Source organism: Melitaea cinxia, chromosome 2 (genome assembly GCF_905220565.1).
Source record: "Melitaea cinxia chromosome 2, ilMelCinx1.1, whole genome shotgun sequence".
Taxonomy (NCBI): domain Eukaryota; kingdom Metazoa; phylum Arthropoda; class Insecta; order Lepidoptera; family Nymphalidae; genus Melitaea; species Melitaea cinxia.
In genome coordinates, this window is record NC_059395.1 from 18,504,943 (window position 1) to 18,530,499 (window position 25,557).

The following is a 25,557-nucleotide window of genomic DNA, read 5'->3' on the forward strand; positions in this document are numbered from 1 at the left end:
ACTCTTCTCGTTACGTCAATAGAAGAGATAATCATTAAATTTTAGTGATCTGTGATATTTATCTCTACGGAAGCTAACATGACATCGTAATTTTGTCGAATTTTGTCGTTTTAGGAAGAGAAACTTCTCGTTTTCAATATTATCGACGAGAAAGACGATAAATAAAAAATAAATAAAACCGGGTGCCTATTTTTTTGTATACCATGGCGTTTCCTTATTATAATTATATAATTTCGGTATACGAAGAGCGGGAAATGCGAAAAGTCGAGTGAAGTGTGCCATATAATGACACAAAAAACGTATTTGCGCCCTGTTGCTTCTTATTCTAAATAATAATAATAATAATACTTTATTTCAGACCAAAGTATAAGTCCATATTGGGTTAGTACAACAAGACAAGACAACATTCAGAATAAAAAACAAAACAAAATTATATTAAAAAAATTAATAAGTAAAAATAAAATTAAATAGAATAAAAGTAAAATCAATAATCAAAAAAAAATTCAAAAATTCAAAAAATTTTAAAAATTAAAAAAAATAAATAAATAAATAAAACAATGCGTGATAGAATTACAATTATCTAATGTGCAACAAGATATAAAGCACAACACGAGCATATTGTTTTACATATATAATTAAATTCATTTACTTACGCCGTTTTATTATCCATATTAGATTTTTTAAATTAGATATACACTTTTTATCTTAACCAAAAGGCCGAGAACATTGTTAAATAAAACACTCGTTTGAAATTATACAAACGTTGGCTCATCCCGGTTTGGCACGATTGGTCAATAACCTTGTAAATTCAACTTTACGACATAAGAAATAAGAATGATATTCAGTTGTGATTATGGTTGATAATGTTTCTCTACTCGACAAGGCGAAGTCTTCGGAAGAGAATTTTGTCTCTCGTAGTGCGCATGTTAGGGTAATCGAGAAAATACTCGATGTAGACATTATCTCTCTCTCTCGTCAAGAGATATCTCGTTGTATGCATGCTAGGCCGGCTGGTGTTGCAGACGTCTATAGACTATTAACTTCTACTCAATACCTAACCACTTACAATCGGGTTTCGTCGACGAATGTTTACAATTATCGTTTCAGATATATTAAATTCCAATACATATAAGTTGAATATATTTACATGAATCGCATCAGTGCAAAATAGATTTAATTATCTTTGCTACAAAATTCAATTTGTTTTTGTTTATTTTGTTTTACATGTTACATCGTATCGCATACAATAAATTTAATTTTAACACAATCAAATCACAATCAATGTACATAATAAGAAAGAAAAAAAACATTGAATCATCAAATACCATAAAAATTCTGAATTCTAATAGCGCTATGAATGTTACGGTGTTCCGCGTTCCTTGACCGCTGCCCACGACACCTGTATGTAGGCTGCGTTCGCCTGCGCATCGACTTCCAGCATTTACGAATGCCAAATTTGTTACATCATTTTAAACTATTTTGGTTATGCAAATTTAAATCTGATTTTTGTAAACTTAAATTAACGTTCGCCAAGATTTTTGTAAATAAAATATATGCAATGTGTTTTCTAGATTAATATATGTATTTTTACTAAGAAGTTTTTAGTAAAAAAAATTACTTAATGCAAATTATTATAAGCAACTGTAAAAGACAAGTAGTAAGTAAAATGCATAGGAATCTGTTTCTTTTTTTTAAATTTGTGTCTATTGTTAAAGAAGACCAGCTAAAGGTTCTAAAGTTCATTTATATAAAGTAATTAACTTTTGAAACGGTAAAACAAAAACTATTACTTTTTTATCTAGACAAATGTAAACATCATACACATAATTAAAACAATGATTACTCAGTTATATGCAAAAAAACTTAATCTAACAGAAAACATAAGTATTGATCAACTTAAACTATCTAACACTAAATTCATAATAAAAAATAAAGTTAGAATAGTAAATTAAAAATTACTCTTTTATATTTCTACATTTCTTGTGGTGCATTACTTATGCATATTTATTACTTTTAAAAAAGGAAATAAAATATTTCTATATTTCAAGCTGTCTTCTCGACGTATAATATTGTCACATATTATTTAGTACAATCATAATAATTATGTTCACAAAACTCGGAGTACCGCTAAATAAAACGACATTTACGTATAGCCTTCAGATTCTGTTTGTTCATAATATAAACCGCATTAGAAGTCACGAAGTGTCTTACACAAAAATTTTGTTTAATGTCATTGAATATAAAAATATTTCAATTAAAACCCTATTTGATGTAAGGTCGTTAAAATAGTTAACTATTTATATAGATTTATTAACAATCAGAATAAAGAATAAATATTTTAAAGTACCTAAAAACAATACATAACATGATAAAGTTTATCCTGCGAATAAGTTATGAATTCTTAGATTCACATTTCCGGTAACATTTAAAAATATATATATATTTTTGTGAAGATTTTTATTTCTGCCTTTCCTTGTGAATTATATTCCCGCTTATTATTAATACCTTCAAATGCTTTAAAAGTATTTCATGCTAGTCCTAAATATTCGTCAGTCAACATTAGTGTGCTATTGAAAGTTCGTGTAATCGATTAAACTTCAACATTTTCGTCCTAAGTACAACATTTACAAGTTGTGTTGAGTTACAGTTTACGCTTAAATCAATTTTGCTTTACTTTCAAACACGTTGCGACACTAAAATAAAATTCATTCAAAGGTTTGAATTGGTTATTTAATAGCTTAAAGTACTTTTGTAAACTACGATTTCGTTATTAGTTATATCCAGTACGTTCAACAACGCTATAAATTATTAATAAGAATAACTTATGCATATTATATAAAATAGTAAAATAGACGTTACGGTGTTAATAATGGCAAAGCATACTTATAAAAAGCTATAAAGACTTAGGGCCTGTTTCATCAATTGTGGATAACGCTTTTTGTCAGATAACAGTATCCGACAGTAAAATTATTTTATCAATTGAGGAGAAATAGATCCTACTTACCTATTCTATCTCCCACTGACGAAACAGGTCGTTATACTTTTAAAAGTCTTATGCAGAGCTATGAGACTTCTTAAGGTTTTTTTCAAACAAATAATTCCACAAAAACAAATAACATTTGTTTTTTTTTTTTACTTAATCTCATTGTCGAAATTATTAATTATCATTTTCATTTGTAACAATCATAGCTAAACGTATTTAATCGATTTTCTTTCATTCATACTAATCATTTTTAATTCAAAAAATAAATTCAAAATTTTATCCTTACGTCAAAAAAAAAAACAAATCAAGAAAGGTTTAGTCGTATCGTTAGGTATAAAAGTCAGATAACTGTAATGTAGTCGGGAACGGTATAGCACGGCGTGTGCCGCTTACTAACAGTCGACGTAGATTTACAACAAAAGCTTTTATAGAAAGATCTTCACAGACAAATAATTAAATTATAATAAACCTAATTAAGTGGTGAAATGTTTTTCTGATTCGTGATCTTTTAGTTTAGTGATGATTGGATTTTTTTTCAATAGATGTAAATCAATATAGAAAAGTGTAGTTGAATAACGTAATATGTATTGAATCTGTTACGATAAATGTTATCAATTGAATAGCTATGTACAAAGGAATTCATATTGTAATTTCTATTCCGAAATTTTCTTTTTGCAGCGTATCTTGTATTCTTGTAAATTATATATATTCGTTCTAAACTAGCACCAAATTCATATATTTATTAGCAGCATTTTTCGAAAACCCATTTAACAGCTGAAAGTTGCTTTTTTAGCCGACTTCCAAAAAAGAGGAGATTCTCAATTCGATTGTATTTTTTTTTAATGTATCTTAACTTAGAACTTTTGAGTAGAAGGAACGATTTCGACGATTTTTTTTTCTAATTGAAATGTGGTGCGTTTTATGTCACTTCAGCCTATAGCTGTCCACAGCTGGACAAAGGTCTCCAAAAGTTCGGGCCAAAAATGGCGTGAACACATGCGTGTTGCCCATAGTCACCACTAAAAAATCAAAAATATGGGGTCGCGCTAGCATTTGCCACCTCGCCCCGGAGAGTGGCTATACTACCGTAGCCGCACAGCTTTTCATGTGGTTGTATTTAATTTTAATGAGTATTTACTTAACTATTTTTTCGTCAACCTACGTTGTATTGTACTGAATATCTTTTTACTGGGTTTACCGATTTTGATTATTCTTATTTTAATGGAAAGCTGGTGCTTGTTTTTTAGTCCTACTTAAATTTGATCGAGATCTGATGACTACTTTTGGAGTAATCTTTGATAACGCGTATTTACTTCACTATTTTTTTGTCTACTTACGTTGTATTAATTATCTATGTAATAGAAATCGGTTTTTTTTCATTTGCTAGCAAACACTATTATTTTTAATTTATTTGACGTTTCTTTATGGATGGACCTACACCAGAATAACGCTTACAAATTATTAAAATGTTTTATCAAATTAACGGTTCTGTTCGTTTCGGTATCCCAGCGTAACGTGCACTTCCCTTTTATGATTTATGTATAATCGTCCTTCAGAGCGGCTAATTCGAATAACAATGAATCGTCTTCGGGTCACGTTTACTCTTAACGATAATGTGCATCCCTGAGATGCCGAACAGTGCGCACTGAAGAAACTGTAGCAAACACGGATTATTTTGCCCATGGCGCGTAGAATTAAGAGAAAACGAAGGAGATTACCATCGTCCAGTGCGGTCAAGTTTACAACCTTAACATAAGAACTTTTAAATAGAAAATTCTTTATGGCTAAATATTAATATAGAAAACACAAGAAATACACAATAATAATGTTGTTTTAATAAATAAGAAAACTCATAAAAGAAGCAACGGATAGAAAGTTGGTGAAAGATTCTCTATCTGAGAATATTATTACAAAAAAAAGCAGAAACAATGCATTTATACGCATATCGCGTTAGTACCGATCTATTGTTGTGTTACATGGGAGTATTACGGTTATAAAACGTTATATTTTCGCTTTCTTCTTGTTATGAATGGATATTTTAATCTAGAGATGTTTAATTGGTATTCATATAATGATAACCTTTTTTATTTAATTAAAATATAAATTGGATTAATATAGATAAGATATTTATAAAAAAAAAATATAGATTTATCAGTCAACTGCTGTCTTATTAAGTTGCCAATCTTTAGAACAACTAACCATGTGTACATGTCAAACACATTGGTATTTAAGGACTTATTTTACACTTGTTAAAACCAGAAAGAGTTCTAAGTGTTAATGAACTGTTGCAAATGGCAGGAACTGTTAAAAAAGGTTTAACTATGAAAACTCTACCAGCGAACTCTATCATCGAATATCATTTAAATACAAGAACATTAAAGCGGCATAATTAATTTAAATAATGTAATTTTATATTTTTATTGTCTAAGTCGTTATATAGATACTGGTCAGTATTTTATATTTCCGCTAATTAAATTTTAAATAATTCTTAAAAATAAGTAGTGATTTAACACAATACATAATCTGTTCTATGCTAAAATAATGTGAATTATAAATTTATGAACAATATGTAAGTATGGTTTATCGAGATTTATATTGTGCTATAAATATATAAGGTTCGACTTCTAACTGTGTTCCTTCAAATAAGGGGTTCAGTAGGTACAAAAGATGACGTTACAGATGAAATAAAATTCCTAGCCCATTTTCAAATTTGACTTTGTTTAAATAGTCGAGCTACTTTGATAGACTAGTTCCGCATAATACCTTTCGTGAGCGCATAAACACGGCTATAATTTTTTATCTATACTAATATTATAAAGAGGAAAGATTTGATTGTTTGTTTGCATTAAATAGGCTCCGAAACTACTGAACCGATTTGAAAAATTCTTTCACTGTTGGGAAGCTACAATATCCTCGGGTGGCATAGGATATATTATATTTACAAAAAACATTTTTAGTATTATTTGTATAAATTTATTACGGGATGAAAAGTATAAAATTTGCCCAAAAAATCATATTATGATCATTTTAACTTCATGCGTTTGACAATTTGCAAGACGAGACAACGTCTGTAGGATCAGCTATTGATTAATAAAATCTATTTACCAAAATACATGTAAAATGACTTTTAATTGCATAATCGTTAATGTTATAAAACAATCTTTAAACAAATTAGCATCAGCAAGCTGTATCAATGGTAAACACCGGTCAGTAGCAAGTTAGAATCTTTGCGGAAGTGGAACGAGTTAGACTTGTTCTGAGCTAGATTAGATAACTACAGGAATGAGGTTTTTATAACCTTCACTTAGAAAACACTCGCTCTTTATATATTACGTGTTTTGGTATCTTATTTATTACTTTCTAATGCTTTATCTACGTTTTCAGTTGTTATATACCATTTTAAGTTTAATGTATATTATCTTTTGGGTTTAATGGTTTTAAGTTGTGCCAGTAGGGTTTTGTTGACTTCCCATAGAATAGAGAAGACATGTAGGTGAATAATCGGTGGTTGAGATTACAAACCTAATTAAATAATACAGGCAAAAAAAATAATATTAGTAAAACAATTTTGTCCATTTGTCTTTTCTTCGCCAAAGTATTTATACTTTCTTAGTCCCTTTACGCTAGTTTAAAATCTACTTTTATATTTAACAGAGATGATTTTGTAAAGCTCAAGTAAATATTAGAATTTATTAGATTTTGATTTCATCAAGACTTAGGAGCGAAAGAGAAAATCTGTAGTTTATAGTAATAACAATAAGAAAAGGGAACTTTATGTTTTCTTAACTCACTAAGGTGCTACTTTAACTACTATGACAAAAGAAAATTTAGAAGAAGAGAAAAAGAAACAGACGGAAAATTCATATTAGGGTCGTCACCTCTCAATAATGAATAAATAAAACTCTTAATAATGTATAAATAACAGTAATGACTACAATAAAAAAATTACTGCGTTGGCTTGACATTACTTACTATACAGAATATTGGCCCTGGCCAAAACCTTAACGATCGTATCGTGAGACAATACATACACGTAGTGTCGCGTGCGTCACGAAAGCGGCGGGTAACATTACTTCCGGCTGTCACTAATTAGTAATTACTTACATTATCTGCAGAAAATCAGGGTTCACAGTCACACCGAAATTGTCAAGAAGAGAAAAATATAACGAAAATACAAAAATAAATTAAAAATATATTTACCACTTCTGTTTTGAACGCGAAATTTAAGTAAAAATTGATTATTTTTATACTATTTTTATTGTTACCCTTTTATTAAAAAAAAAAAAAAACATTTAGGTATGATATTGCTAGCAGCAAATTGTTCGATTTTTAAATACTACCTAAACTATACTAGCTGGTACCCGCGACTTCGTCTGCGTAGGATTAGTAAATTAGTAGTCTTCTTAATATCTATCTTTATACCAAAATTCATCAAAATAGGTTCTGCGATGTAAAAACCAATTTGTTACTACCAAATGTGCATTAGAAATACACTATCAATTTTTATTGTAGTTATGGTTCACTGTTTTGGCGATAATGGCTTACTCATAAAAGATAGATATATGCTTCCGCGGACTTTTTTGTGAGACTAATCAAGAAAAACATTTCTCTTACGACTATACGTGTAAACTCCAGAGTTTTTGCAGCGTACGCAATAATAGCTCGCAGACGGCAGATTTTTTTCCAACTTACTTGACAATTATCGTTATATTTTCGCCAGCTCATACACTATCTTTAAAATTATAGCCTATGTGTTATTCTAATGTATAAGCTATATTACTGTAAACTTTCATTAAAATCCATTCGGTAGTTTTTGCGTGAAAGAGGAACAAACATCCATACATCCATACATCCATACATCTAGACATCCATACATACAAGCTTTTGCGTTAATAATATTAGTAGGATCAAAAAAACTTTGTTCTCTTAAAGTTAACCGGTTAGCATTTAAGAAACCGGCATTGTTTTACAAAATAGCGACAGGTTTCTTTATTTGTCCACTTTATTCAAAAAACTCCTTTTAAAGTAGAATCTGGCCTGGTTCTACCTGTTTGTTATAACAATCGCGGATTTCTTAAAACATTTTTTATTCAATTTAAAGAATAAGTAGATACCACAACGGTAGCTATCTCAATGTACACTAGGTTTAAAACCTAAATACCAAAAAAAGTTTTAAGTTAGTATAGATTTATGATGCTATATTACGAACATTAAATAGCGTTTTAAAAGTGTAAAACATGAAAACAATTTGGTTGAGAGCAAGTGACTTTTTAAAGGCGGTACACATGATAAATTTGCATAATGCGCCTTGTTACGTAACACCTCTGTAATGCATAGCGTGGGTGATTGACAGGTAACACACATGTGGGTTTCAAAAATAATGATCCTTAATGAATTCAAATTAAAGTCTATAATGCAATGAAAGGATTGTTTATCAGTAGCCTTATTGTTAGTACAAGTTAGGCACTGAGGCGGTTCACTATTCGATCCTCAAGGTTTCACTCGCGTTTTTCATACACATCCAGGACTTTACTAGCCTGTTAACACTGTCAACATCTAGTGACAGTAAAAAAACTAGGTAACTTTCGTGTACTGAAGAAAACATTAAAGTTAGTTCTGTATTTTAAGGGTTTATTTGTAAGAAAAAAGTAAACTATAAGGCAAAATTTTGTTTTTTGGCAACAAAACCATATAAAAAGCAATAATTTTGAGCCAAAACATTCCTAAGCCATTCGTATCCAAATTATTAATTAACAAAAAAGTCGAACTCAAAATCTCACTCATTACGTCACACCATCAAACTGCTGTTGTACGTAACCATGTCATGGTCGTGACACAACGGATGAGATGCGTGACTACTTCACGCGGTAAAAACAAATTTTTAACCGATCAAACTCCATCGTATCCGTTGGTATGTCACAGTTAAGGGATAGTCAATATTATATATTAGAAAGGAATCATATATATTCGTAATGAGAACAGCTAGCAAACTATCAATAATTATGGAATCATTATTGCAAAAAAAAATATAACCTTTAACAATTATAATATTGCATTTGCCTTTTTAACCGACTTCCAAAAAAGGAGGAGGTTCTCAATTCGACTGTATTTTTTTTTATGTTTGTTACATCAGAACTTTTGACTGGGTGGACCGATTTCGACAATTTTTTTTAATCGAAAGGTGGTGTGTGTCAATCGGTCCCATTTAAATTTTTTTGAGATCTAACAACTACTTTTCGAGTTAGGTATATCTAATAATGCGTTTTTACATGACGCTTTTTTGACGCATAACTTTCTACTGGATGTACCGATTTTGATAATTCTTTTTTTGTTGGAAAGGGGATATCCCTAGCTTGGTACGATAATAAGGAAACCAGGATCTGATGATGGAATCCCAGAGAAATCGAGGGAAACTCTCGAAAATTCGCAATAACTTTTTACTGGGTGTACCGATTTTGATAATTTTTAATTTAATTAAAAGCTGATGTTTATCATGTGATCACATTTAAATTTTATCGAGATCTTTTTGAGTAATCTTTGATAACGCGTAGTTACTTCACTATTTTTTCGTCGATCTACGTTGTATTACTTGTCGATGTAATTGAAGTCGGTTTTTTTTCGTTTGTCTGCAAACACAATTATTACTAACAGATAACAAAACTAGACACGTTATTCCAATTTTGAAATATCCAATAGGCTGCCTGAATTTTTTAATGTTTTTTACGATTATATTTAAACACATTACAGCTCAAGTAATCAACATCATCATCAAAGCACTGTCATGAAAAGCTTTTATAATGTAACTTACAATAAAATGAAACACATAAAATATTTGATGGTATTTATTGAAATGTTGTACAAAAAAATATAAAATACAGATACCTATTCAAAAATAATTTAATAACAATTAAAATATTGAAATCAATCAATAAACACAATTATTTTAAATTAAAGCAAATTCTCGTCATTGCTAGATAACAAGCACACTTTAACTAATAACAAAATAATCTCAAGCAAAAAATAGGATTTAGGCCTGGCTCATACTGACATAGGTAATGCGTGAACCTATTTTTTAATTATTTCAATAATTTGAAAACTACCAAAACCTTTCTGACCGAACCCATTTTTGTATTTTTTGTAATGTTGAATACTAATATTGCTGTGTGGTTAAGTGGCTGCCAGTAAGAATATAGCCAGCCCCTCTCTTCCCGTGGGTGTCGTAAGAGGCGACTAAGGGATAACACAGTTCCACTACTACCTTGGAACTTTAAGAGCCGACCGATGGCGGGATAACCATCCAACTACTTGTTTTGAAATACACAGGCCGAAGACGGGCAGCAGCGTCGCACCGAAGTGCGAGAAAGCCAGCCCTGCGGTCACCAACCCGCCTGCCCAGCGTGGTGACTATGGGCAAAACAAATGATTTCATACCATTGACGACGCGTTGGCGCAGCGGTCATAGCACTGGCTGTTGCGCTGGCGGTCGCGCGTTCGATTCCCGCTCACGACAGACATTTGTATCGGCCATATAGATGTTTGTCGTGGTCTGGGCGTTGTGCTTGTGTATTGTGTGTGTTTCCGGACCCCCAACACAGGAGAAAATCCTACTGGGGGACCGTTGAGTGTGAAGCGTTTATTAATATTATTAATTATTAATTTTTGTCGCGAGCTTGTGAAGACCTGTGTCCAGCAGTGGACTGTATTAGGCTGAAGTGATGAGTGGCTACGAAGATAGGTGAATACTAATATACTTAAAAGATAGTTAGATAGAAGAGACAGTTCCCTTTTTTAGAGCCACAATATAAAACCTATTGACACGAGCCTTTTTAACTATAAATAATAGAAGGAACATAACAGACATTAACCCTTTCCCGGCCGTCACCGTAATATTCCGTGTCGTTGGTGTTAATGCCTGCAGCGCTAGGCCCGTAATACATTCTATATTTTCGATGCTTAATTCTTGACTACATAAAAAAATATAAAGAAATTTGATACCTATTATTTATAATACTTCAATATTGTATACTTTATAACAATTTTATCATTCTGACAGATAAAAAATGAAAACTAGTGATACGCTAGTAAAAACTAAATTATAAAAAAAAACAATAGTTTTGAATTATTAATTATCTTGTTCAAACATGTCTAGACAATAAATTTAAACTTTAATGTGTTTTTTAAGCTCCTCATTTGAATAATGGACAGCAATTGAAAAGAATCGGTAGAAATTTACTAAATTAAAACAGACATATTCTTGATCTCAATATTATTTCGGAGCGTCACTAACACAGTTACGGCCGTTTACTGCATAGCATTCGAAACGAAGAATGTTCGACCAGTTATGTGTCCGGTATTATTTATGAAAATTATTAATTGAATACACCATGTTCACGGAAATTCAACAGAAGAAGTTCAAGAAAAAAATCAGACCATGTTCATCTCCAGAATATTGAAATTATACCTAAAGCTGTCTGGCACTGGAGCATGATTACTGTGACAAAATCTGGCCAGGAAAGGTTTAAGAAAGAACAGCATATCATATTCTTTGTATAAAAAATAAATGAATGAATGAATATAAAAAGGTAGCACAACAATGATTAATCGTATGATTAATTTTACTGTATACTAAAAATCACAAGTAATATTTTAACTTCTTTATAAATAATACAATAAATTAACTTACACCGCTAATACCGCTCATTACATGTATATTACTTTCGATTTTATCGTCAAAGTATCTACTGGTAACAATTTGTTATAAGCACTTTTTTGCGAAAGTGACTCGTATATTATTAAATAATTTCATGCATGAACAAAATTTAATAAATCCTTTTTTTCAATAAAAATTTGCCTAAATATTATTTATTTACACAAAATAAATAAAACGTGATTATAAAAAGTGTAAAGTGTTAACTCCGACATGCAACTGGAGTTTACTCTTTAAGAATGATTACCGTGACATTTAAAAATATTTTATGCTCTTTTTTGCAAGAGACGTCGAGCGCTAAAACATCAGTCTTAGGGCAGATCGCATCACTCAGAGCTCAAAGTTACTATTTCACATAGTTTCACTACCATATTCTTTCGTACCACAAGCCTTAAATTGTTTCTTAAAAAGTAAACTTCAAATACAAACTCAATCATACAATGTGTATTAAACACATACAATAAATAAACTTACAATTTAAATATTCTAAAAAGGTCGAATTGAGTGAGATCGACGAGCCCTGTATGTCCATTTATCATGCAGTAGTATTCTGAACCCATAATGTATGATAGCACCATTATACCGACCATGCTGCCCAAGGTGGTCGATCTAGGAAGCATAATGCCAGTCGCTACAATCAGTCCGAGATAGCTCATGAACCTTAAAAAAATAAAATCTTTGAGTTAATAATTATTAACAAAAGGTTCAATGAAAATATAAAATACATAATTGTTTTTTATTAGCAAATAATATGCAGAATATAGTTTTAATAACATAAATAAATGAAAAATAAGTGGTATATATAAAATAAAAAATTATGTGCATCTAGCATTTTATTTATTAGCAAAAATATGATGTAAGTATTTTTAATAATGTTAGAGAGGCCCGCCACCCAAAAATTAATTCATTAATAAGTTACCTATATTTAAACAATGGTCACACTCAAGTTTAAAGCTCCTCTTTTCTGTAAGAAATTAAAGAGATTAAAAAAAAAGAAAAAAAAAAGAAAAACAAATGAGATTAAAAGAGGGTTCACCTTGAATTTGTCATTATTTTTTCCTGTTCATCGTTGTCTCTATCAGATATACAAAGTTCTCCTTTCATGTAATACCCCTCCGCACATTTACTGCAGGCGTCGGGTCCATCACTGTAGCACCCGATACATGCTCGATCACAATCTCTACATAGATACGATCCTACTGTATTCAAGCAGAACTGATTGTCTGCACATTTCTTAACATCGTCACATTCATTGACATCCATACAGCCATTATTTATATCAAAGACAAATCCAGGCTTACAAGCTACGCAGTCTAATTGTGTTCCATTTCGACAGCCACCTAAGCAATACGGGTGACATTCGAGACATTTATCTACACCATTTTGTTCCTCGTGATAATACCCTACAGCACATTGGACACAATTCTCTCCAAAGTATCCTGGATTACATAGACAAGTTCCGTTACCTTTCCTTGTACCGTCTCCCCTACATTTTCCATTGCCGTTACAAATGTTGTCATGATCACCGGGACAGGGTAAGCAGTTTTTGCCGTAGTGATGTTTTGGACAGCACACTTGCATTTTATCTATACAAATATAGGTGTACAAATCGGCAGATTCATCTGGATCTTGAGCCCACCATTCCTCTATTAACTCTTCTGCCTTCTCAGCCATGAGGTGGCACTGGACAGAGTGTTTAGTTTCTTCTTTGCATATACCTTCCTGTATATCGACTAAACGAATTTCACTACGCTTGTATGATTTACTTAACTTTTCTTCTTCCCAAGCTGCATCGCCCCCCTCGTATTTACCTCTCTTAGTTCTTTCTAGACCCATCTTGAACGAATCGATAAATATCTTACAAGACTGGCACTCACCGATTTGTTGGGTTGGTGTTAAAAGGCCCGGATTAATGGTCGGGGGTTGTACATTACACGTAATGCAAGAAATTCCGAATAAGATTGTGAGTATGTTACGCAGAACACGCGGTTTCAATTCCATTTCCGGCGATATCCTAATAATAATAAATAACATTTACAGTTTTAAAAGAGAAGTTTAATTGAAAATTTAATGAAAATGTAAAATTAAAGGCTGATTAAGAAAAACGAACCGATCCTATTATACCACTCCGACTGGAAAAATACGAATAATATTTAAAACAAGATATTAGAGGATGTTTCTGTTACAAAATATATATTATTAATGTGATTATTTATGCAATTCTATTATAAAGGTACAAAAACTGACGTGTTTTATTACTACTCGTTACTAGACACAGCTGTGGGCCGTGGTTTGACAGTCGCCATTCAAGGTTGGACGCAAAATACACTCCGTTTCATGCAAAACTATTAGGTAAGATAAATTTGTAACTAATTTGCGAAGAGTACATTCTTAAATAAATTTAAGTAATATAATATAATACAGATAAACATCTTTGAATTAAAATATTTCTATATTTTAATTTAAAAAAAAAGTCTCATCGAATACGAGTAACGTAAATAGAAATAAAATCATAATAAAATAAACTTCAAAACAAAACATTTACAATATCGTTATAAAAATTGCACATAATATCAATGTGGCATACCTTAACAATCTATTGGGCGTAACCGAAATGAAAAATGATCGTTAATGTACGATACGAATCGTTAAATTGATATCGTATTGTGCAAAAGACGCGTAACTACTATCATATGTCTGGCTATCGACTTTTAATCGACTTTTGCAAATTTTTCATTATATTTTTTAACTTATATTTAGCTTACTTATTTGTTAACTCTTTACTTTTATTTATTTTCAATCTACATTGGATTTTAAAGTTCAATGTCATTTTATTTATCAATCGTAACTTCAATAAGTAATAAAAAATCACTACACTAATATAGAAATTTAATTATACAAATCATAAAGTTTGCAAGATTTTTATGTTACCATCTGTTACCATATTGTAATATCATTGACCAGTACCTTAAGGAGCTATAAAAGATCCAGGAAATAAAATGGGAGCAATATTACGATTCTAAGTCTTGAGAAAGAACTTTACACATAGCCTATACCTATATACCTACATAATTACGTCGGCTACACACTTGCATAACTTCCTACTTTCACCACAACAAAGAGTTTAAGCATTTATTCTTCCTTACTTAGCATATCTTCAAGATTAAACAGAGCTCATTTTGTAATCGCATATTTTTCATAGACCGTATAAATTAATTTTACATGCTTCGTAATATGAAAATGGTACCTATTACATGGTAATAAAATACACGACTGAAGTAAAACCTACGAAACGTAACTCTCTCTCTTTCTATCTTCACTAACTTATATCACCCTCTCAACTTCCGTTCGCCTCGCTCGGTCACACTTTTCGTAACGCTCTCGTCACACATTCACCAGCTTACTCCCCAAGTCAAGCGTGCGGGAAGAGGTTTTACATCAAAAATATTTACAATTTAAATATAATATGAATTTACATTTTTATAGCTCTACATATTTACCATACTCGCATAAATGGTTACAACTATTTATAACTAGCTGATACCCGTGACTTCGTCTACGCAGGATTAGTAAGTACTTCCAATAGCTTATTATCTTCTCAATATCTATCTTTATACCAAAATTGATCAAATCGGTTCTGCGACATAAAAATTAATTTGTTTCTACCAAATAAATGTGCATTAAAAATATATGATCAATTTTTATTGTATTTTGGTCACTGTTTTTGCGATAATGGCTTACTCATAAAAGATAGATATATGCTGTCGCGGACTTTTTTGTAGGACTAATCAAGATAAACACTTCTCTTACACATAATATACGTGTAAGCTCTACAGTTTTTGCGGCGCACGCCAGAATAGTTCGCAGATGGCAGATTTTTTTCGCCTTACTTGACAACTTTCGTTATATTTTGGACAATTCACACGCTATCTTTAAAAATTATAGCCTATGTGTTATTCTAATGTATCAGCTATATTATTGTAAACTTTCATTAAAATCCATTCGGTAGTTTTTGCGTGAAAGAGGAACAAATATCCATACATCCATACATACAAACTTTCGCGTTTATAATATTAGTAGGATAACAAACAAGATATATGTTTGAAGAATAAATAACGTCATCTATATATTCATTCTTTGGGTTGTCTGGAAGAAATGGCTAAATAGCCATAAGTCCGCCCATTGTACTTCACAGTCTGTAAATATTTTTTTAAATGTATTTATTGTTTAAAATGTAGTTGTGGTGTACAATAAAGTATAAATAAATAAATAAATAAATAAATAAATAATACGTGAAGCAAAAACTTTCTACCCATTTTAACGAAAATTGCGCAGACAGAGGAGTATGAAAATTTGCACATTTATAGTTTATATAGAGAAGGAGTGCAGAATGCTTATCTATACATATAATAAAATGGTAAGAAAGTCAAAACTGTACATTGTTTATTTTTTTTTTTAAAGAATATTTGGCGTGTGGAATGTTTGGGTTGTTCGGTATCTTCAATCGATACCGAAGCCAAAAATATAGTTTTAAAAATCACGCAATATAAGTAACTAAGCCGATAAACATAATTAAATGAATATAAGTAGACAAGACAATTTTAAAGCAGCGCCATCTATGAGATTTTTCTGTAGATATGAAATGTAAAGAAGAAACGGGTAAATGAATGTTATTTTAAAAGGCTTTTGTTTATTAATCTAAGTTAAAAGGTATAACCGTAGGTATTTTTGGTGTTGTATAGCGTTCACGCAGACGACATCGCGGGCAGCAGCTAGTTTATATTAATAAAATTGTATTGAAATCGTTTTAACAGAGTAGGTCACTGAAGTTTCTTGCTCCGGTCTTCTCACTAGAATTTAAATACATTCTAATGACTTTAGATAGCTTCACGTACTACAAAATAATACAACTTTAATAGTCGATTAAATAGTATTACCTAGAATAAACGTTAATAGTGTCTAGATGAAGGGAGTGCAATTTTTTTTAAAGTTTATAAAACTAAAAAAATTAAAAACAATTTAAGTCATCTTGAAAATTAAATATGGCGACGTGCGTGAACAACCGTGATATTCAGCAAAAAATACTTCACAAACACGTGAAAAAAGCGTGTTGATTAACCATTACTTACAAACAAAATAGTAAAAGTCCAACGCATGCTCGATGTTCGCCGTGTTCCAACAACAGACATGAGTATCGTCTTAGTGTAATTTGTGCAAGAGTAGATACTGTTTCTATCACTGTGTTCGACACAACATAATGTGTAAACGGATAAGGTTAACCGCGTAGTTTATACACCTCATTGGAAATGCGGTGTTAAAGAATAAAAGCAAAAATAAACCGTATAAGGCCATTTTCATCATAATTGAACTTGATACATCTGTATTTATATTATCTCTAAAAAAAATTTTAAATCTATATACTTAACAATTTGTTACATAGTGTTCAGCAGGGATAATGTTTTAAATTTTTTGCTGTTTAAGATGGATAATTGTGTATTCATTTTGAGCGTTAACTATACTTTATGTATATAGTACCTTTTTATAAAAATGTTTACTAATTGGTAAATGGTAGGGCACAGCAGGAATTTCCTGCTCAAATTAATGGAGCAGCCCGACTGGGGTAGTACCTCGACCTTACAGAAGATCACAGCTAAATAATACTGTTTTCAAGCAGTATTGTGTTCCTGTTGGTGAGTAAGGTGACCAGAGCTCCTGGGGGGGATTGGGGATTGGGTCGGCAACGCGCTTGCGATGCTTCTGGTGTTGAAGGCGTCTATCAGCTACGGTAATCTCTTACCATCAGGTGAGCCCTACGCTTGTTTGCCGACCTAGTTATATTTTAAAAAAAAACATCTAACTTTACAACTTAACAAATATTATAACAACGCGTGAAGTTAGCGAGAAAAGAGTAATTTAAGTGTTGCCTGACACATTCTTAAACGTCTATTTATAAACTTTGTAAGAAGTTATTTTAAATAAAAAAATAATTGTGCGTAATTTAACACTGCAAAATTTTAATTAAGGCAGGACTGTGTCTACCAACTGTTTACATATTATTTTTATATTATGCAAGTTACACTGATGTTCCAATTAGATAAATTACTCGTAAACTACATATAACATAGTTTTTTGCAGTATGTGAATGAGATAATGACAAAACAGGTTTTAACATACTTTTAACTGTAGGAGTTTTTATATATTCAATAATATAATAATAGTTAAAAAAAATAAACATAATTGTGTTTGCTCGCAAACGAAAAAAAAACCGACTTCAATTACATCGACAAGTAATACAAAGTAGATCGACGAAAAAATAGTCAAGCAACTACGCGTTATCAAAGATTACTCAAAAAGTAGTTATCAGATCTCGATAAAATTTATATGTGACCACATGATAAACATCAGCTTTCGATTAAATTAAAAATTATCAAAATCGGTACACCCAGTAAAAAGTTATTACGGATTTTTGAGAGTTTCCCTCGATTTCTCTGGGATCCCATCATCAGATCCTGGTTTCCTTATCACGGTACTAAATTAGGGATATCCCCTTTCCAACAAAAAAAGAATTATCAAAATCGGTACATCCAGTAGAAAGTTATGCGGTATAACACAACGTAGGTCGACGAAAAAAGCGTCAAGTAAAAACGCATTATTAGATATAACTCGAAAAGTAGTTGTTAGATCTCAAATAAATTTAAATGGGACCAATTGGCACACACCACCTTTCGATTAAAACAAAATTTGTCGAAATCGGTCTACCCGGTCAAAAGTTCTGATGTATCATCATTATTACAGCCTATACAGTCCACTGCTGGACACAGGCCTCCACAAGTTCGTGCCAAAAATGGCGTAAACTCATGTGTTTTGCCCATAGTCACCACGCTGGGCAGACGGGTTGGTGACCACAGTACTGGCTTTGTTCTGATGTAACATACATAAAAAAAAAAATACAGTCGAATTGAGAACCTCCTCCTTTTTTGGAAGTCGGTTAAAAACATGCTTTTATAAATAAACCAAACTAAAAAGTAGAAAACCTTGTCAAATTAGTGTACCTATTGTCATCGGTCCTCGAAATTTCTACTAAATTTAAATGAAATCTGAACGTTTGAAGTGGTTCAAAATGAAGTTCAAAGAAGACGGTTCCAAACGTACAAACATACATGTGAAGCTAATAAAAAGCGTGTAATAATTGAATTCGAATGAGAAACAATAAATAAACTTATCGTTACAATTTTATTTTATTTTATTTAGGAAACAAACAGTACAATAATACAAGGAAAAAAATCTCATCAAAAAGTTTCCAATAGTAAACAATTCATCAATAAGCTAAAAAGCACACATTAATAAGAAATAATCAAATAATAACTTAGAGCGTTTTATAATGATTAATCTTTTACATATTTACTAGTTTTTTTTAATAACTTAAAAGGAAGTCACTTTTGTGATGTGAGATTTTAGAAGATGTGTTCGATTTGAAAACGCCTCATCATCGCTTAGAATATACCCGGTGAGTAATTAATGACTGATTGGAGATTAAATTCATGGATCATGGTACATATTAATTGCGTTCAGATGAATGTTGGACGATTTTCCATTCTTTTATTTTTGACCTCCAACTTCCAATAAAGTTGCAAGCTCATACTCGATGTAATTACAGATTAAATTTTAAAACGTTAGTGTGTCTAGAACCTAACGAGGCATTCGAGTTTTGAAAACATTATATATATATATATATATATATATATATATATATATACTAGCTGACCTGGCGAACTTCGTATCACCTTATTTTTTCTGAAATATAATAATAACATAATATATCAAAATAAAATATAGCCTATCTTTTAAGTTGGATCAAACTGCACATGGTGTGCGAATTTTATTATAATCGGTTAAGTGGTTTAGGAGTCCATTGAGGACAAACATTGTGACACGAGATTTATATATATTAAGATATATATATATATATATAATGTATATATATATATACTTAAAAAACTCTCTAATAAACTTATTGTATTTTGATAATTGTTAAATGACATAAAAATATTATAAGAGAATTTGGATTTACTCTTGTCTTAAATCATATATTAAAAAAACTAGCGATATTATTTATCACTTTTTAGCTATTTTCTAAATATCTTTCTTAAATAACACTGGCCCAGCAAAAACAAAACCTAAATTTAAAATTACTAGAAAAAAATCTTTTTAATTTTAACTATAGCACAATGTTGCAGTAAAGCACATAAGAACTTTTAAATAAAAGAAAAATTAGCTTAAAAATATTCTCGAATTTATAATAGACCAATTATTATGCTACCAGTAAACGAAAAAAAAAAAAACGACTTCAATAATGCCGACAAGTAAAGCAACGTTAGTAGACGAAAAAATAGTCAAATAAATACGCGATATCAAGATTACTCAAAAAGTAGTCTTCATGTCTCAATTAAATTTAAATTGAACTACAACACAAGCATCAGCTTTCGATTAAATTAAGAATCATCAATATCGGTACACCCAGTAAAAATTTGTGACGTATATGATACAACGTAGGTCGAAGAGAAAATGGTCAAATAAATACGCATTATTAGCTACTAATATAAGACTTGTTAGATCTCAGTAAAATTTAAATGGGACCACATAACGTGCACCACCTTTCTATTAAAAAAAAATCATCAAATTCGATCAACCCACTCAAAAGTAGTGAAGTCGAATTGAGAACCTTCTCCTTATTTGGAAGTCATCAAAACGACGAATGAAGAATATTGAATAACGATCTTTATACAAAACGAGTTAAAACGGACTTCGTAAGGACAAACAACTTGGTGACTCGAGTTGCATGACGTCAACTCTGCCGAACAAGGCCGTGTCATAAGTTCTGCGATTGATCGACTGGCTAAGAATTAAAAAAAAAAAAAAATGGAATTACACGCAACATTGTTTCATTCGAAATATTCGCCGTGTTTGTCATTATATGCAAGTGTTTTTTGCTTTTGAACATTTATACATGGAGAAAAAAAGATTTATTTAGTTTATTTTTATACTTTTTCTTTTTTAAAAAATTGTATATTATTAAGCCTCATTTTATGAACATTGTGCCTGTTTTTAAAAGTTGTTCTTCAATTATAAAAAAATACATATTGTCCATAGCCTATATAGATTAAATCAAACAAAACAAACAACAGAACATACAAATATTAATAGAACAACTTAATTATCCCAGTATAAATAGTGTAACTAAACTAACTTAAAAATATTTAAAAAATAATTCGTGTAAGATATAAAAAAAAATCAAAACACAACAATATCGCACTTAAATATTTTATTATCGAACACTGATTTTTATTTCAATAAACATTATTTTTACGAGTGTGGTGTATCTTAATCTAGGACGATATAAAGGACCATAAAATACAATAGTTATTGCGTGCGTGTGCCGTAAAACGAAACGGGAATAAGATTCCCGCTAGGACAACTTTCAAATATTGAAGTCAAAAGGCTTAGGGCGCTCTAATAATCTAAAGACTAAGTGCTAAAATAAGTACTTATATAGAGGGTCAAACAAATTTATTTGTCTTATAAATAAAAAAAAATTCTATCACATCATTATTATACACGTAACAGTTACTATACACGTAACAAAAGTTCAAGGTTTTAAATTTCAACTATTCAGTAGTAAAATGGAATTTAAAAAATCTTTTTTGGGAAATATTACATTTACCCAGCTTTTAAGTTCCATTATAAATGTCAACGTATACAAATCATATTGATGAGGTTTTATCATTTGGGAATTTAAAGATTCAAGGCACAGATATTATATCCTCGATATCTATCGCTTGTAAGCAATATCAGACACAAATTATCTAAGCTGGTTACTCGTTAAATAAAGCTGACACTTTAATTAAATAAATTTTGTAATTTAAATAATTATTGTGATATAGGATTTTTCTAGAAGATACAAATTTATATATAGTTTTAATGGAAGATTGACACCATATTAAAAGAAATGGTGTAAAAACTAATAAAGTATTATAGAGCCAAGGGTCTATAAAGTTTTTGTCGTATAATATTAAATCGCAAACTGGCATTGGAACTAATAACTTGAGTCACGTACAAACATACATCCTGCGAGTCGACTATAAAAAACACTAGCTAATCGTAGGTCATCGCTCCCTATACTTCTTTCTTAAAAATCTACACTTCTCTATTAATATTTTTTATCTGTGTATTTGGACTTGGATGTCTTAATACAATAACAGATAAAAAAACTAATAAAAAAAAAGTTTTATAAAATTGGCTATAGGTATACTACACTAAATTAGCGCCGTGGTTGTGATGTTTTTAATAAAATAAAATAAAACCTGCTGTCTATTGTATAAAAGAATTGATAGCGGTCTTTTTGGTTGAGATTGTAAATCATTTTTGGCTTTGTACGTCGTTTTCAAACAGTATTGTGTTTCTGTTGGTAGTAAGGTGATCAGAGCTCCTGGAGGGGGGGTGAATTTGGCAATGCGCTTGCGATGCTTCTGGTGCTGTAGGCGTCTATAAGGTACGGTAATCACTTACCATCAGATGAGCCGTACGCTTGTTTGCCGACCTAGTTCTTATATAAAATAAAATAAAAATAAAAAATCCTTGTAGAAACCCTCTTTTTAGAACAGTTTTTTTTTGTCACGATATTGTTTCGTATAACATAAATTTTTTTACAACATAGGTACAGAAAAAAGTTAATTAAACAATAGAAAAATATTGAAAATTATGCCGCAACTATATAGTTAAAAAAAATATCAATATCATATATCTACACGATATAAAACAATAAATTTAATTTATTAACTATTTTGACTTTAAAGCTCCGTTAAATTATTCATGGCCATTAACTATTAACTATATGCTAAAATAAATTTAAAAAAGTGTCGCAAAAACAAAAACAGAAAAAATAAAGACGTAACATTATCTAAACTCGTTTTTCTTGTACAATAAAATAATAATAAAGCATACATAAATATCGATATAAATTGAGCCATTTTTTAAGTTAACAGTACATGTAGACGCGGTTCATAATTTTAGTGTATTGGCTTTACCTGCTCTTCTTACTTATCCTCTATTTTCACGTTTATGTACACAAGTGGTACCGGTATCGTCATATTGCCTAATTTGCTACGGTACCAACACCGGTAATAGCCCAGTTCCTCTGTTGTATCGTAACTTTTTTATTCTTTTTTCCGACTGACAATAATAAAGACGGTTACTTTTAATATTTTTTTTTTTCTATTTTCAAATCTTATTTTTCTGGGCTTATAATATACCGGTCGATAATAATGACAAGGATTATTTTTTTTGTTCTGGCTGATAATAAAAATAACGATTGAAATGGAATTCATATCCCTAAATCGTCGAGAGTAACGCCCTAACTTCAAAACACGAACCGTTGCCCTCGAGGTACTAATCATATCCTATTAGCTACATTATTGCATTATACAAAACCTTAGAGCCGATGTACAATAATGGGTTGGAACCCTGAAGGGCACGATCTTCGTTCATGAAACCCTGGAGCTAGACTGAAATTATGACTAATATCACTCAAATGTACAGACAGACACAATAGAATTAAACAATAGACAATCTGTACTAATATTATAGAGCTGAAAAGTTTGTTTTTTTGTTTAAGCGCGCTAATCTTAGGAAAAGAATAAAAAAATCTTTTTTGTGAACCGAGAAAGGTTATCGGCTATTTTATCCTTCCAATGAACTCGTGTGAAACCCGGGGCACAGCTAGTTTATTATAAAAAAGATTTAATTCTTAACTACTTGGTACTTAATCCTGTGAATATACCTTATTTTCTCTATTTATTTCTGACAATAACACGTAAAAAAGAATTATGAAATTTGAAATTAAAAGAATCAGCCTGTAACATCCCACTGTTAGGCCTCTTTAGCCATGTAGGAGAAGGATTGGAGCTTAATCCATCATGGTGCTCCAGTGCGAATTGGCGAATACGTTCACTACTACGAGTAATGGGTAATTATGATAACAGCCGGGAACGACGACTTAAAGTGCTCTCCGAGACACGGTGGGGAGAGTAGGAAGGACAAACCAAAAAGAAATATTTGTACAAATACATCCTGAGTGAAAATAGAACTCGCAAGCCGTCGGTGTTTTAGGCGACTACTTGCACCAGTACACCAGTGTTCGCAAATTTAGTGCAATTATCGTTCAGGAATTACACGTGTAAATAGTTTTCTGCAACTAATTTTTGTTTATACAAATAGATTTAAAAATATTACAAACAATTTACTTTTACGTAACTAGTGCTTGGATATTCTAAGCAAAAACAAATAAGTAGATACACTTTGTCATACATACATACATAATTATTATTATTATTATTATTAGATACACTTTGTCTAATTTTGTCCCAAAATTATTATTTTTAAAACCTTCATATTGGGGTGATCATAAACCATGAAGTACCCAACGCTTTTATTTTGTATAATGTGACAGCTGCTAAAGCTTAAAACGAATTATAAAAAAGTTAACAAAGTTTTAAAATATTTTTAATCAAAGTGAAAAAAAAAGTTATAAAATATTGAGAAAGAAATTATAAAGTCACATAATAAATTTTAAAAAGGCTGGCATACAACCACTAGGAATCCATTATCACAACACTAGCACATTATAATGTTGTAGGATAAAAAAAAAAGAAAAAAAACTGACCATGGAGATTTTATAGGTACGTAAAACACAAACGCGACAGATAAAAAGGTGCGCATAAAATATCGATTGCTCGCAGCTTCATATCTTGAGGAAATAATGATGCATTAACTACACTTAATCCAACTCGAATATGATATAATGTAGTCATAATTTAGACATTTTATAAGCACTAGCTTCACTTTGTTCTACATATGCGTAGCTTTTTTGTAAATATTTAAAAAAAAGTTTAATATGTTTCGTGTGTAACTAAGATGGTCGTCAACGAATTAAAAACTACAATGCCGTACTATTTTCTTACTCTAAAAACAGGTAACAATTTAATTTAATGGTACATTAAAAAAATAAACAAAGCCTCTCAATAGTCGATCTAATTCGAAAGCTATGGAATCGACAGCGCTTGAGTGTAATAAAAAAACAAATCTCATTACCATTCCCGAGTTAACGGCTCACTCGGAATTAGTTTCGTTAATAATGAAGGAATAGTAAAGGATTTACAAGCTTCGAAATTTCCGAGTTACAAACAAAAGCGTTGAATTAGCTTTTAAAAATATATAAAAAAATATCCTTCGATTAAAATAAAAAATGTCATTAAAAATAAAGCCTACTAAATTTATTTATTGAATCGAAATATAAAAACAAACTATTAAAGCTAGTATATCGTGTTTGTCATGTAAAATAGCAATAAATTAAAAATAACAGCGGTAAAGATATGCAACAAAAAGCGATAGTACCGCTATATCTCATTACTTGAGTCTACAGATTCCCGCCATCTTACCGTCGCGCAGGCGCATCCAAGGCGGAACTCAAGTAATAGGCGCATTCCGCCGGCAGGCCTGTGAATAACGCGTTAGATGTACTTAGAATGTCTGAATAGCTTACTATGTTATGTAATTTTAACACGGAGAATATTTTTAAAGCATTACTTATTTCGACACAAAGAAACTTAAATGGGAGAGTCTGAAGGTGTAATAGATCATGTCCCGCGTGAAAAAAAATCCTAGCCCATTTTTACCCATTACAGTACATTTTTATTATTGTTGCTATCGATATAAAAGTTTTTTTTCCTGATAAATACAAAAGCAGTACTGGCAGTAGGTACAGAATGTTATACTAAAAAAATAAACTTGACACTAGACTAGAATTTAACCT

The 25,557-nt window shown here is 30.9% G+C and overlaps 1 protein-coding gene across 1 annotated transcript; it reads right to left on the minus strand.

Moving 5' to 3' along the window:
* Positions 1-12,114: 12,114 nt before the first annotated feature.
* On the minus strand, positions 12,115-22,837 carry LOC123662428 (cysteine-rich with EGF-like domain protein 2). Its single transcript, XM_045597274.1, has 5 exons — positions 22,788-22,837; positions 20,510-20,586; positions 19,862-19,894; positions 12,727-13,624; positions 12,115-12,350 (listed from the first exon to the last, which is right to left on the minus strand). The coding sequence occupies exons 1-5, from the start codon at positions 22,835-22,837 to the stop codon at positions 12,161-12,163; spliced, it is 1,248 nt and encodes a 415-aa protein (XP_045453230.1). The 3' UTR covers positions 12,115-12,160.
* Between the last annotated feature and the right edge of the window lie 2,720 nt (positions 22,838-25,557).

Bases quoted from the DNA above. Each gene is read 5' to 3' on its own strand.
- LOC123662428 (XM_045597274.1), bottom strand. From the start codon at position 22,837: ATGACGATACCGGTACCACTTGTGTACATAAACGTGAAAATAGAGGAT. The intron at 19,895-20,509 runs GTTTGTCCTTAC...AAAATTAAAAAG, and splicing joins GCAACTCGAGTCACCAAGTT to ATTTTTTTCTAGTAATTTTA. The intron at 12,351-12,726 runs GTGAACCCTCTT...TATTTTTTTAAG, and splicing joins AAAATAATGACAAATTCAAG to GTTCATGAGCTATCTCGGAC.